This window comes from Muntiacus reevesi, chromosome 2 (assembly GCF_963930625.1).
Source record: "Muntiacus reevesi chromosome 2, mMunRee1.1, whole genome shotgun sequence".
In the NCBI taxonomy this organism is placed as follows: Eukaryota; Metazoa; Chordata; class Mammalia; order Artiodactyla; family Cervidae; genus Muntiacus; species Muntiacus reevesi.
The window spans coordinates 199,580,200-199,595,017 of NC_089250.1; the positions used below are offsets into that span (position 1 = coordinate 199,580,200).

General features: G+C 42.8%; 1 protein-coding gene and 1 pseudogene across 2 annotated transcripts in view; one reads left to right on the forward strand and one right to left on the reverse strand.

The window, feature by feature from the left end:
* The window catches only part of COG7 (component of oligomeric golgi complex 7), an 88,511-nt gene that overhangs the window by 4,560 nt on the left and 69,133 nt on the right, over positions 1–14,818 (reverse strand). Inside the window, exons 14-15 of one of the 2 annotated variants that reach the window (XM_065924498.1) lie at positions 14,508–14,591; positions 10,356–10,470 (exon numbers count right to left, since the gene is read on the reverse strand). In XM_065924498.1, coding sequence (XP_065780570.1) covers positions 10,356–10,470; positions 14,508–14,591 — 199 coding nt within the window. The remainder of the gene's footprint in view (positions 1–10,355; positions 10,471–14,507; positions 14,592–14,818) is intronic. The other variant, XM_065924499.1, reaches the window with a different exon arrangement.
* Positions 13,245–13,319, forward strand: LOC136161935 (U2 spliceosomal RNA; annotated as a pseudogene).

Genomic DNA, 14,818 nt, shown 5'->3' on the forward strand with positions numbered 1-14,818 from the left:
CCCAGGTCAGCTTCTTTTTTTTGTTATGTTTTCAACCATTGTTACAGTGTTACTTTATGGCTGGAAGGTTTTTTTCCTTCTTAACAATGTTCAACCCGGAGCCAAGCACATGGTAAACAATTAATAAACAAGGGAGCGAATGGAAACCACCACATACTCACTAAATCTCTATATGTGTCTCTGCAGTGAAACAACAAGATATTACGCTCTTTCTCACATAACGCAACACACAATAAATACAACACTACATTCTCTTGGCAAAGAATCTGATCCCGAATTTAACCTTATCAGTAAAAGATACAAAATGAAGTATTTCTGGATGAAGTAACATGATGCCTGGGATTTGATTTAAATACTCTAGCAAAAAATGTAAGCAGAATATATGAAACAAGAAGCCATTCTTAAACCCAGGTGGTAAGTGTCTGGGGTTTCATTATGCTATTCTCATGATGTGTGTGTGTGTAAAGTTCCATGAAAAATAGTTTAAACATTTTTTTAAGGTTTTCTTTTTTTTGTTTTCTATTGGGAGCATTTTAAAGCGAAACACTTATTTATTTTTGGTGGTGCCTTGTCTCTGTCGCTGCACAGGCTTTCTTCATTTGCAGGTAGCGGGGTCCACTCTCGAGCTGCGATGCTCGGGCTTCTCACTGCAGCGGCTTCTCTTGGTGAGGAGCACAGGCTCTAGGGCACACAGGCTTCAGTAGCTGTGGCACACGGGCTCAGCTGCCCTGAGGCATGTGGGATCTTCCCAGACCGGGGGTCAAACCAGCATCCTTTGCATTGCAAGGCAGATTCTTAACCACTGGACCACCAGGGAAGCCCCTAACATTTTTTTAAACTTAAAAAGCATATGAGTTGACTGCTCCAGTGGTCCAGTGGTTAAGACTCTGCCTGCCCATACAGGGGACACAGTTCAATCCCTGATCTGGGAAGATTCCACATGCCACAGGGCAACTAAGCCTGTGCATACTCTAGAACCTGCACTCTGCAAGAAGCCCCTCCCAGTGATAAGCTGGAGCACCGAAGCTACAGAGTAGCCCCTGCTCACTGCAACTAGAGAAAGCCTGCATGCAGCAATAAAGATGCTGCGCAGCTAGAAATAAATAAGTAAATAAAATACTTTTTTAATTAAAAAATAAAAGGGGAAGGCAACAAGAGATCATCCTCTTTAAAAAAAAAAAAAAAAGTATATTAGCCATTAGATGAAAATAAAAATCACTTACAGCCCTTGGATCAAGATGGTGACACATGAAGACCCTGAACTCACCTCTTCCCCCTGGAGAGGCAGAGACACAGCCTCACCAAAACCCCCACACAGCAGGGAGGGATCTCACGGGCAGAGCCCCTCCCTGAGGAGCGAAGGGTCTGTCTGTGCCCCACATCCAGTGCTCCAACCCTGGGACCCACACCAGTCAGACGAGGTCCCCAAAACATCCAGCTCTGAAACCAGTGGGACCCGGGGTGCTGTGGGGATCTGAGATACTCCTGTTGAGGAGCTCGAACACAGAGACTCATCCTGGGAACCAGAGCAAAGGCAGCAGTTTGAGAGGTGACCAGATTACACACGGAGGAAATTCACTTGCTAGTCTTAAAGCTTCAGCCAGAGGGGCCGGGAGTATCCAGGGTTATCCTGGGGCGGGAGAGGTGCTGGAAAACGCCATTCTGCACTCTCCCCCTCCCTCGGGGTGCAGAGGGGCATGCGGAGGCACGGCCTCCTGAAAGCTGAGGGTGTGGGCCCCCCGCGCCCTCCTCCTGCACCACTGAAAGCAGAAATGCCTCGTCCCCCGTGCTCCTTCCCAACCTTGCCAACGCTGGCTCCCCACAGGGAACGCCTCGGTTGCCTGACTCTGATGATCAGAGGGGCTTGTGCTCCTGGGCCGTGCAGGACCATAACAATCAGAAAGTCATTTTAACATTTTAACTTTTGTTTTTTTACTGTTTCAGTATAATTTTATTAGCAGTTATTACATCAAATTTCACATTTATAGGGTCCAGGGGACTGTCTTAGAAAGTATATGCGATTAGAGTTTAACAGTAAGAAAGAACATATTCTCATTACAGCACGGCCCTTAAAGAGTCAAGGATAACAAGGAGAATTAAGTACATTTCTTGATAGAAAAAGAAATGAAGTCTGTATGCATAGTGTCACTTAAAAACAAAGTTCCAAGGCTGTATATAATAAGTCTATGGATGTGAATTTCAGTTGCAAATATCACTGACTTTCAAACCGCTGACACCAAAGGGATGTCCAATCAAAACACAAGCACGGTGGCTTTCATTCATTATAGAGCAATGATAATTCTATAAAGAGACCTTGAATCCTTAAGCCTTGCAATATGCTTTTATGCTGTGACACTAATACAAAACACATCAACTCTAAGGCGTAGATTCTGACGCATTATGACAAAAAGTCCTTGTTCCATCAGAAAACACTGAGTTTTTTTTCTCAGAAAATGCTGAACATTTTTCTATCAGAAAAGTCTGTGGTATTCTCACAGGATACCACACCCAGGACACCACATAAGAGACTGAAACACAACCCGTCTGCGTGTGGAAAAGGCCCGTTTAATTGTCCTGAAGCTTCAACCTGCGGGATTGGCCTCAGGTTTGCCACACACCTAAGGGCTACAGAGGTGCCCTCAGGGGAAGCAGGCAGGGAGACATCACTCTTGCACCTTCCCTTGGCTTCACCCCGGCTCACTGGTGCCTCTCAGCAAGGAGCTTCCACACTCCTCTGAAGGCCCCATTCTTGCAGATGTCGCCCATGAGACACCTCCAGACCAGATCTCCCAGTCTGGAGGTCAGCAGGGACTGTGACCGCAGCCCCTGCATACTTTAAAAGCTCTTACCTGCAGATCTGGCTTCCAATCAGCCTGAATCTGGGTGCTCAATGTAATCGGCCCCTTAGGAACAGAGAGGTCTTGGCACATTCTGGGACCCATCAAGAAAAAAATCAGGCTTCCTGGACAATCATAAAGGTGTAAGAGACAACCGAGAGCTAGGGCGAAGCTGAAAGATAAGGTTCATTTCCTACACAAAGCCATTCCTTCAAGCCTGGGAGAGGGGGCTCTTTCGCTTGTTACACAGAGGCCAGCACAGAGAGTCAAGCAAAATGAGGAAACAGGAATAGTTTCCAAATGAAAGAGACCAAACCTGAGAAAAATGCCTTAATGAAACAGAGATAAGTCATCTACCTGAAAGAGTTCAAACTCATGGTCGCAAAGATGGTCACCCAACTTGGGCAAAGAATGGATGAACAGTGAGAATATCAACAAAAAGAGAGAAAATATAAGAAAGTACCAAACAGAAATAATAGAGCCCAAGAATATGAACTGAAAAATACATTAGTGGGATTCAACAGCAGACTAGATGAACTAGAAGAACGCATCACTAACCTAGAAGACAGAGCAGTGGAACTCATTCAAACAGATCAGCAAAAAGAAAGAAGAATTTTAAAAAGTGAGAATAACTTAAGAGACTTCTTGGACAACATCGAGTAGAATAAGGTTTGCATTATATGGGTTCCAAATGGAGAAGAGAGAAATGAGCAGAAAATTTATTTGAAGAACTAATGGCTGAAAACTTCCCTAACCTGAGGAAGGAAACAGAAATCAAGATCCAGGACAGACTGAGTTCCAAATAAGATGAACCCAAAGAGAAGCACACCAACAGACTTCACAAGTGAAATGTCAAAAGTTAAAGAGAGAATCTTAAATGCAATGGGGGAAAAAAAAAACAAAAACAACCTTGCTATGTGCAAGGAAACCCCATAAGATTATCAGCTAATTTTTTTTTATCAGCTGATATTTCAATAGAAACTCTTCAAGCCAGAGGGGCTGGCATGTTATATTCAAAGTGCTGAAAGGAAAAAACTTCCAACCAAGAACAGTCTATCAGGCAAGGCTATCATTCAGAACCGAAACAGAGATGAAAAGTTTTCAAGACAAGTAACAGTTAAAGGAGTTCATCACTACTAAACCAGCCTTACAAGAAATATTAAAGGGTCTTCTTTAAGCTGAAAAGAAAAGGCACTAATAATGAGAAAACATGAAATAAAAATCTCTCTGGTAAAAGGTAAATATATAGTAAAGGCAGTAGATGCTAGTATGAAAGTTAAACACAAAAGTAGTAAAATTAACTTTAAAAATTAGCTAAGGGATACTCAAAAAGATTAAAAATATGACATAAAAAATTTAATGTGATAGGGGAGGTAAAAATGTAGAGTTTTTTAAAATGCATTCAAGTTTAAGTTTCCACCAATTTAAAATATACTGAAGTATGTGAGTGTGTATGTATACACACACACACACGCACACAAATATATGTGAACCTCATGGCAACCACAAAACAAAAACCTACAGTAGATACACAAAAGATAATTAGAAAGGAATCTAAACATAATACTAAAGAAATTCACCAAACCACAAGGGAAGAGAGTTTGGTTCATATTCTGCCAGATCCATATTCAATACTTTTATATGCAAACATGCATGAGAAATAGACATTTCTGGTGAGGTGGGGTATTTTCAAAACATAAATAATACTGTATGTATTATTTTGTACCTGCTTTTTTGTCTTAACAATAACAGATCTTAACAATAAAAGATCTTTTCTGTCTTAACAATATATAAAATCCGTATTTTTGAAGACCTTATCTCTAAGTACAAACAGTTCTACCTCTCATAAAGAAAATCAAAAAGAAATTTTCAACATTATGGATACATCACAATATATTTATCTACTCCCTGAGTAATAGACATTTGGGTTTTCTAATTTTGTGTACTGAACTGCCTCATATGCACCTTGGTGGGCATACAAACATGGATCCCTCTAGGACGGGCATGCAGAAGAGCTGTTGGATCAAAAAGGATGGGTGTCCTTTAGCTGTTGATGGAAATGACCCTCCAGACAATCTTTACCAATTTATACTCCTAGGGTCTAATCTTTGGTTTTCTTCTTGTACAAGTCATGAGATATATCATACATGTGGTAGAATAAAAAAAAAATTACATATAAAAAAAATACACGTCTTACAGAACAACCACAAAGCCAATGCAGTGCAATGAGTTCTATGTTCAAGACAAAGGCCTCTGCCAGGACCTGAAACCTCCCACACGCCTCTCCAATCACACGTAGCAGGATCGCGGGTACGATGCTCTGCAGCCTCCCCCAGGTACGCATCCCCCAGCAAGCCTTCGCGCTTTGGCTATACACACTCTGTCTTACCTCTTTGGCTTGATATGTTTGTAAGAATCGTTCATGTCATTATATGTATTGCTGTAGCTTGTTCAACTTTAATACTGCATACTATTTCATCCCATGACTGCACCATAATGTAGGTGTCCACTGGTTGTTGATGGATATTTGGGTTGCTTCCAGTTTGTGGCTAGTACTAAGTCACCACAAATACCCTTACAGATATATATGGGGGCACCTATGGAAGACGTTCTAGGATGTACATCTGGGAGTAAGCCTGATAGGCTGAGGGTATGCAAACTGTCACTCTTATTAGAAAATGCCAAACTGTTTTCAAAGTGGATACACCGACTAACAGTGGTGATGAACGTTCCAGTCTTTTTTTCTGGCCTCACCACAGAGCTTAACAGATCTTAGTTCTCCGACCAGGGATCGAACCAATATCCTCAGCAGTGTAAGTGCAAAGTCCTAACCACTGGATAGCCAGGAAGTCCCTTAGTCTTTTCTTCTTGCACTTATATACATAGCAGTTTTTTTTAATGGACTCATACTGTATACTGCATTAAATATTTTTGTAATCTCAAAAATGACAGGATGATCTCTGTTCATTTCCAAGCAAACCATTCAGTATCACAGTAATCCAAGTCTACGCCCCAACCACTAATACTGAAGAAACTGAAGTTGAACGGTTTTATGATGATCTACAAAACATTCTAGAACTAACACCAAAAAAAGATGTCCTTTTCATCATAGGGGATTGAAATGTAAAACAAGGAAGTCAAGAGATACCTGGAGTAATAGCCAAGTTTGGTCTTGGAGTACAAAATGAAGCAGGGCAAAGGCTAACAGAGTTTTGCCAAGAGAATGAACTGGTCATAGCAAACATCCTTTTCCAACAACACAAGACACAACTCTACACACTGACATCACCAGATGGATAATACCGAAATCAGACTGACTATATTCTTTGCAGTCGAAGATGGAGGAGCTCTATACAGTCAGCAAAAACAAGACTGGGAGCTGACTGTGGCTCAGATCATTGACTCCTTATTGCCAAATTCAGACTGAAATTGAAGAAAGTAGGGAAGACCACTAGACCATTCAGGTATGATCTAAACCAAATCCTTTATGATTATACAGTGGAAGTGAGAAATAGATTCAAGGGATCTGACAGAGTGCCTGAAGAACTATGGACAGAGGTTCGTGACCTTGTACAGGAGGCAGTGATCAAGACCAGCACCAAGAAAAAGAAATGCAAAAAGGCAAAATGGTTGTCTGAGGAGGCCTTACAAATAGCTGAGAAAAGAAGAAAAGCGAAAGGCAAAGGAGAAGAGGAAAGACTGACCCATCTGAATGCAGAGTTCCAAAGAACAGCAAGGAGAGATAAGAAAGCCTTCCTCAGTGATCAATGCAAAGAAATAGAGGAAGACAGTAGAATGGGAAAGACTAGAGATAGCCTCAAGAAAATCAGAGATACCAAGGGAACATTTCATGCAAAGACGGGCACAATAAATGACAAACCGTAGGGACCTAACAGATGCAGAAGATATTAAGAAGAGGTGGCAAGAATACACAGAAGAACTATACAAAAAAGATCTTCATGACCCAGATAACCATGATGGTGTGATCAGTCACCTAGAGTCAGACATCCTGGAATGTGAAGTCAAGTGGGCCTTAGGAAGCATCACTACCACCAAAGCTAGTGGGGGTGATGGAATTCCAGCTGAGCTATTTCAAATCCTAAAAGATAACACTCTGCAAATGCTGTACTCCATATGCCAGCAAATTTGGAAAACTCAGCAGTGGCCACAGGACTGGAAAAGGTCAGTTTACATTCCAATCCCAAAGAAAGGCAATGCCAAAGAATGTTCAAACTACCATACAATTGCACTCATCTCACACACTAGCAAAGTTATGCTGAAAATTCTCCAAGCCAGGCTTCAGCAGTACGTGAACCAAGAACTTCCAGATGTTCAAGCTGGTTTTAGAAAAGGCAGAGGAACCAGAGATCAAATTGCCAACATCCACTGGATCACTGAAAAAGCAAGAGAGTTCCAGAAAAAATCTACTTCTGCTTTATTGACTACACCAACGCCTTTGACTGTGTGGATCACAACAAACTATAGAAAATTCTTAAAGAGATGGGAATACCAGACCACCTGACCTGCCTCCTGAGAAATTTGTGTGCAATTCAAGAAGCAACAGTTAGAACTGGACATGAAACAATGGACTGGTTCCAAATTGAGAAAGGAGGATGTCAAGGCTGTATACTGTCATCCTGTTTATTTAACTTATATGTAGAGTACATCATACAAAATGCCAGGCTGGATGAAGCATAAGCTGGAATCAAGACTGCATAGAGAAATACCAATAATCTCAGATATGCAGAAGACACCATCCTTATGGCAGAAAGTGAAGAGGAACTGAAGAGCCTCTTGATGGAAGTGAAAGAGAAGAGTGAAAAAGCTGGCTTAAAACTCAACATTCAAAAAACTAATATCATGGCATCTGGTCCCATCACTTCATGGCAAATAGATGGGGAAACAATGGAAACAATGATAGATTATTTTGGAGGGGGCTCCAAAAATCATTGCAGATGGTGAGTGCAGCCATGAAATTAAAAGACGCTTGCTCCTTGGAAGAAAAGCTATGACAAACCTAGACAGCATATTAAAAAGCAGAGATATTACTTTGCCGACAAAGGCCCATGTGGTCCAAGTTATGGTTTTTCCAGTAGTCATGTATGGATGTGAGCACTGGATCATAAAGAAAGCTGAGCACCTAAGAATTGATGCTTTTGAACTGTGGGGTTGGAGAAGACTCTTGAGACTCCTTGGACTCCAAGGGGATCAGTCAATCCTAAAGGAAATCAGTTCTGAATATTCTTTGGAAGGACTGATGCTAAAGCTGAAGCTTCAATACTTTGGCCACCTGATTCAAAGAACTGACTCACTGGAAAAGATCCTGATGCTGGGAAAGACGGAAGGCAGGAGGAGAAGGGGATGACAGAGGATGAGACGGTTGGATAGCATCACCGACTCAATGGACATGAGCTTGAGCAAGCTCTAGGAGTTGGTGATGGACAGGGAAGCCTGGCGAGTTGCAGTCCATGGGGTCACAAAGAGTCAAGACAGAACTGAATGTTTCAATGGGTGTATAGCATTTAGATCTACAGATATACCAAAAAAATTCTAATCAAATTTATTTTTCTTTCTGATGCTTTGCTTTTATAAACAATGCTGGGATGCATATTCATAAAGTTATGCTCATGATTATTTTATTAGCACACTTATATAGCAGAATTCCTGATCTAAAAGGTATACACATTTTTAAGGCCTTTGATCTTATGTCAAATAGTCCTTCAGGAATTCAAACCGTACAATTTAAACTGTTTTCCTCCACCTTGCCAAATATTAAATAAAAACTTAAAATATATGGATGTATATACAGTCAATTTGATAGGTTATAAAAAATAAACTATGTTACTTTCATTTGCAGCTTTTTGAGAATTACTGAGGTTAAACATTTCTTCATACATTTTAGCTGATTTGAATGCCTTCAGGTTATTTACTTAATTCTCTGTGGGTGTTCATTCTTTTCTTACTGATTCATAAGCACTTTTATAAAATGAGGATATTAACCATCATCTATCATATATGCTGCTATTTCTTCCAGCTTATCATTTATACTTTCTACAATTTCTTTCATTTCAAACTCTTCTCTTCCTTATCCCTAAGATTAATTAATACTCACTCATAGGTTAGCTTAGCAGGTTTCACATTTTAAATCTGAAGTTTAAACAGAATTATTCTTTTTTTCAAAAATTATATGAGTATCAGGGATTTCCTGGCAGTCCAATGGTTAAGACTCCACGCTTCCACTGCAGGAAGTCTGGATTCAATCCCTAGTCAGGGATCTAAGATCTCACATGTCAGGTGGTGCAGCCAAAAAAATTATATGAGTATCATTAATATTTATAATCCTATGAAACTTACAGCTTTTATTTGTATTACTTTTACAAACAGTTTGTGGAAATTTGACAACAATCCTAATTCTCTGTGGGATAAAAACTTGGACATATTGATTCAGTCAAAAACGCTGATTATAGGAACAATTTCTATTTTCTTATTAATTTTCCCATCAAAGCCTAAATGAGAGGTATGACGTTTTCTCAGTACTCATGTGGTTTTGCCATTACACGTCTATCAGCTTCTTCTTTATATGCATCGGTGCTGCGTTACTAGACACACTAGGGTACCTGACTACTACAGGTTCACTATGGAATCCACCTGTTACCCACGTAAAGAATCATTTAGTCCTATTTATTATCTTCTGATTCAACTTCTTCTAACAGTGATGTAGTCATCTTTTTTCTAATCTGCATTTACATGAGATCCCTTTTGGCAACCCTTAGTTTATAATCTTTCAATGTGATTTTATTTTCAGTGTGGTGCCTCCTCTTGAGCTGCTGAATCCTTTATACACCAAGTGATTCTTTTTTTCTGTCTGTTCAGCCTTAAAGAGGGAGGCCTATCGTGCCCAATTTAGAGATAAGATGATTTTTGATCAGAGAGTACGTGGCCCCTCTTCAAATCTGTCAGGCCGACATAATGAGGAAAAGGAAAGGTGTTCACATGTCCTATTTTTACCTTGTCAGTTTATAGACCCAGGAGCCTTGGGGAGTTGGGAGCTTGCTGCAGTCAGAGGCAATTGGACAGGAAATGCAAACCTCTGTGCTGGAGAGTTTATTTTTGTTCTGACAAGAACTGTTCTTACAAGGGCCCACTTTACTCTGCACGTGGCCCACAGAGAGGGTGAGCAGAGAGCGCACCTAGCGAGCCCCTCGCCCCGTGAGCTCCCGTCTGTCATCAGCAAGTGCCCATGAGCCCAGGCCCACCTGCCACCACCTCCCCGCTGAGGGCACTCGGGGGGTTCACCCCGGGACACGCTGCACGCAGTGAGCCTTCCCTTACCCCCTCCGTCCTGCAGAAGTCCCTCCGTAGGTACAAGAGAACCCCAGTCTCTCCCAGCCACTCCTGTGCACTCGGACACCTATTTCAGTGGGCACGTGGGGGGCGTGTGTGTGATGCGGGTGAGGCTGCAAGGAGCCTGCCATCACATCCCAGCCCACTGCTCCCTGTCCCGCACGTCTCTCTCACCTTGCTCAGGAGGAAACGGCAGCTTCCCGGCATGCAAGGCCAGCTCTAAGGCTGAGTCCTCCTGAGTCACGAAGGGCTCCAGGTTCAGGGGGAGGGACATGATATACTGCCCGATCTGAAACAAAAGAGAGCGCTGTCAGCCCGGCGCTGACGCATGCGCGTAATGATTGCATGCAGTACGTTCATGCGAAGGCGAACGGTGGGCAGACAAAACTGCGAGACCTGCTGGCGGCCCCAGGCCTGATCTGTCCAGAGTGTGGCAATGTGGGTTAGGCAACGTCTGAAAAATAAAAGTACTGCCGGTTTGCATGTAGATCATAGATTCATCCTTCTCACTAATGGCCTCAATATTTCTGGAATGCACTCAATGTGAGCTCTACCCCAAATGAGTAATGGATTACCAGAGTGCTTTGTAAAATTTAAAGCGCTTGTGTAAATATGTTATTATTATTGTTCATGGATGAAAAACCGGTAAGATGCTAATGGCAACAAGTGCATGGTCAAGCAAGAATTTCAATTGTGTCTTTTGGATTTGGATCTGGGTCTCCTCCTTCCAGTTTACTGAATCAGGTGAAGGAAGGAGTTTTGTTGGGGGGAGAAAAAGCAGTTTATAAACTAATCTGGAGGGAAAATTGTATGTTTTCAAAACACAAACTCTAGAAAATAAACCTTCTTGGTTGGTGAAGAATCGCAAAGGTAGGGTTACAAGACATTAAAGATGAGCCATAAAGTAACTCAGGGTTAGTCATGTGTGTGTCATCATGCATACATTTTAGACAACTATTTCTATTACAACTCACAATTGTTTAGTACAAAGTAAAGGTAAGCATAAGGTAAGGATATGTTTTGTTCCAAAATGAGATTGATTTTCAGGTTATGATGATGTAATATACATTTTTTTAAAAGATACTGGAGCCTGTTGCTTTTTTTGGCTTCATATTGATTCTATACATTCATTCCCACTTAAGAGTTGATACTGATTCTGCAAGCTAAGGTTCCAGGACTATCCAAGAAGGATCTTCTCACTCTGCCCTTACATACACCCAGACGGTGGCAGGCTTCCAGAAGTTAAGGCAGACTCCCAAAAGCTACCAGCCCAGATTAACGCCTTCATTTCCAAACATTTAATGCAGCCCACTGTGCTAATAAAAAATTGTTAGTTTGGTCTCCTTTTAAAGAGGTACATACACAGATGGTAAAATTAATGAAATTAGCACCTTTTCTTTTACTTAGCACAATCTTTTATTCAAACTAGACAAGTGGTCGTGCCCCTTGCTAATAACCACAACCACTGTACATTGCAGCTTGAAATGACAACAAAATCATCATTTTCCCCCAAGGCTGGAGGAAGAGAAGGATGCTGACTTTTGGGGTTAGAATTTCTCCATTTTAGTTCCACTCAGCCAGTACTTCCTGAACACCTACTATGTGCAGAGATCACAGGCATATTCCTGTATTTGCTACCTCTTTAACCTGTAGCCAGTTTTACTTGAAATAAAGAATCGTCATCATTATGCCTTGCATCTATGCTGTTTTATTTTTTCCATGGACCTTTTCCTATTTCATCCCCTTATAATGCTCACACAGTTCTGTGTGGGTGAGGGCATCCACCAACAAGGCAAAGTGTCAGGTATAAATTTTCAATAATCTGACACCTCAAACTTCAATTAATGGGTCTCAGATTGTGGGGATCACTGTGATTCCTAGAGAGATTCCATGACACCAGGTTTCTCCCGGGAGTTCTATGTTTAATTTTTGGAAATCAATGTGGGAAAAGATGCTTATCATCAGACCTCTAGAGGTCTGTCTACTGTATTATTGAATAGTAAATACTCCTCAATATCCTGTCTAGGTGAGCGCAGTGACTCAGGAAACATGAAAAACTCTATGGTCAGAGGACCAGGGTTTGAGTTCTGGCTCTCCCACTGTGTGACGTCGGGCACACAGCCCGACTTTGCCAGCCAGAGCCTTGGTTTCATCATCTCTGAAATGAGGGTGATCTCACACTTACTTCAAAGGGCTGTGGCAAGGATGAAATTAATCCTGTGTGAAACACACAAACAGCATCCTGGCATCCTAAGAGAGCGGCCAGCGGATAAATGGCTTCCCCGCCCCACTCCCACACCCCAGAGCCTCGGTGCTGCTGATGTGAAAACACGGCTGCCGCCAACTGGCTCACGAAGTTGTTGTGAAGATAAACCTCGGTCTGGGCTTCCCTGGTGGTCCGGTGGTTAAGAATCCGCCTGCCAATGCAGGGTGTGATCCCTGGTCTGGGAAGATCCCACAAGCCTCAGGGCAACTAAACTTGTGCGCCTCAGCTACTGAAGCCTTCACACTCGAGAGCCGTGCTCCACCACAGGAGAAGCCACTGCGTCTGGAGAAAGCCCAAGCATAGCAATCGAGATCCAGCAGGACCAAAAATGGTAAATAAATAATTTTTAAAAAGTCAATTTGAAAACCTTTCAAGTCCCTTCGAAGCAACATCATTTCTGGAATCAATTCACACTGCAACACACAAGTCTGGAGAAGGAAATGGCAACCCACTCCAGTATTCTTGCCTGGAGAATCCCATGGACAGAGGACCCTGGCAGGCTACCGTCCATGGGGTCGCAAGAGTCGGACACGACTTAGCGACTAAACCACCACCGCCACACAAGTCTCAATCCTAAAAATGAGAGTCTTCTCATTGGTTGTAAAGACCAACTCACATTTTTAGCTCCCTCGGTCCAGGATATTGGATAATGCCCTGAAAAACAGGAAAACAACTGCCTTGTGGACCTGACGCTGCTCAATGAATAGAGTGAGGAAGGCCATTCTCTTTGCTACTCACCAGTGGGATCACACAGGCTTCCTCTAACTGTACAGCATTTACTTTTAAAATTCTTTTCCATCGCTTCTCGGCCTTTTGGCTAAGATCAAGTGTAGTATCTGTTCTTATCAGTTTAAAATTCTTTTCCATCTTTTCATGACTTACAATGGGTCTTAAAGTGAACGCTCATGGCAGAGATCACGCATCTCAAAATCACCCCTGAAAAATCACAGAACTCTCCCACAGTATGGGGAAGACATGATTGGGATCTGCTGCTCCCAGATGGTATTTCTTAGGTTCACCGACATTTAAAAACAACAGCACTGGACTGTAGGAAGGGCAATGAAAGGAGAGGCCACATGCAGATGTCTGGGAGACAATCAACTCCCAAGGGTGAAAGGTGAAGGGGCAAAGGATTTGAAGTGCCGTTGTTCCCCTGCAAGGCTCATTCTGTTCTTTGTTAACATTAAGCCTGTATAAATAACTAAAATTCTTGTTAAGAGATTTACTTGAAAGTGAAAGTATTAGTCACTCAGTTGTGTCCAACTCTTTGCAACCCCATGGACAGGCTCCTGTGTCCATGGAATTCTCCAAGCAAGAATCCTGGAGTGGGTAGTCCCCTCCAGGGGACCTTCCCAACCAAGGGATCAAACCCAAGTCTCCCACACTGCAGGCAGCTTCTTCACCATCTGAGCCACCAGGGAAGAGATGTACTTGCTGCTATGAAATTCAACATAAGCACACAGACCTGGTATAAGGTAGGAGCTCACTACATGCTTTTTGGATTTGAACTCAGAACTACGATACACTGTTCTTCCAAAAAGTCATGCAGAATTTGACCACCTGCTTCCCATCTTCCCAAGTTCTGAATCTCCTACTGCAGTGGTCTCCCACATCTTTGGCACCAGGGACCAGTTTCATAGAAGACAATTTTTCCATGGCTGGGGGTGTGGTTTGGGGATAACTCAAGCGCATTACATTTATTGTACATTTTTCTTCTAGTATTATTACATTAGCTTTATCGACCTCAGATCATTAAGCGCTAGATCCTAAAGGTTGGGGGCCCTGTCCTACTGGACTTGCACTTTGAAGCCCTCAGGTATTGGCCACATCTCACATTGAGAGGCATGGGGCAGGGGCAGGAATGTGTTAGGCTCCAAAATCCACGTGTGTTTCACCAGCTGACTTAAGGAAGTCAGCTGCATTTCCTCAAACTCCTGGCTGTGGATGGAGACTGTCCCAAAGCACCGGGGCAGCCAGGACCACTGCACCTGGCAGGGTCAGACGAGACGCGGTCTCAGATGCCGTGAGCAGCCGAGAGAGAAGCGTGCAGAGGCCCTTACGTTGCTGATGTACTCGAGCGGGGTGAGACTGAATGTGGGCAGGTCATCGGTCAGGGTTTCTCCAATGCCCGCAGTGTTCCAGCTCTAGGGGAGGAAGCAGAGGAAGCAGTCAGGCTCAAGGCACCTAGGCAGCACGGGAAGGCACATGAAGAACGCGGCACCCACCGCAGGCGCCGTCTCTGCTCAGAGCCGGCCTCTGGCGTCATCGCCACGTGGCAGGGCAGGGGTTTCTCTTCCTCCAGTCATCACCAGGAAGCCCGCCACAGAGGAAGCAATCCTTTCTCTCTCTCTCTGCATCCTTTCTGATCCTT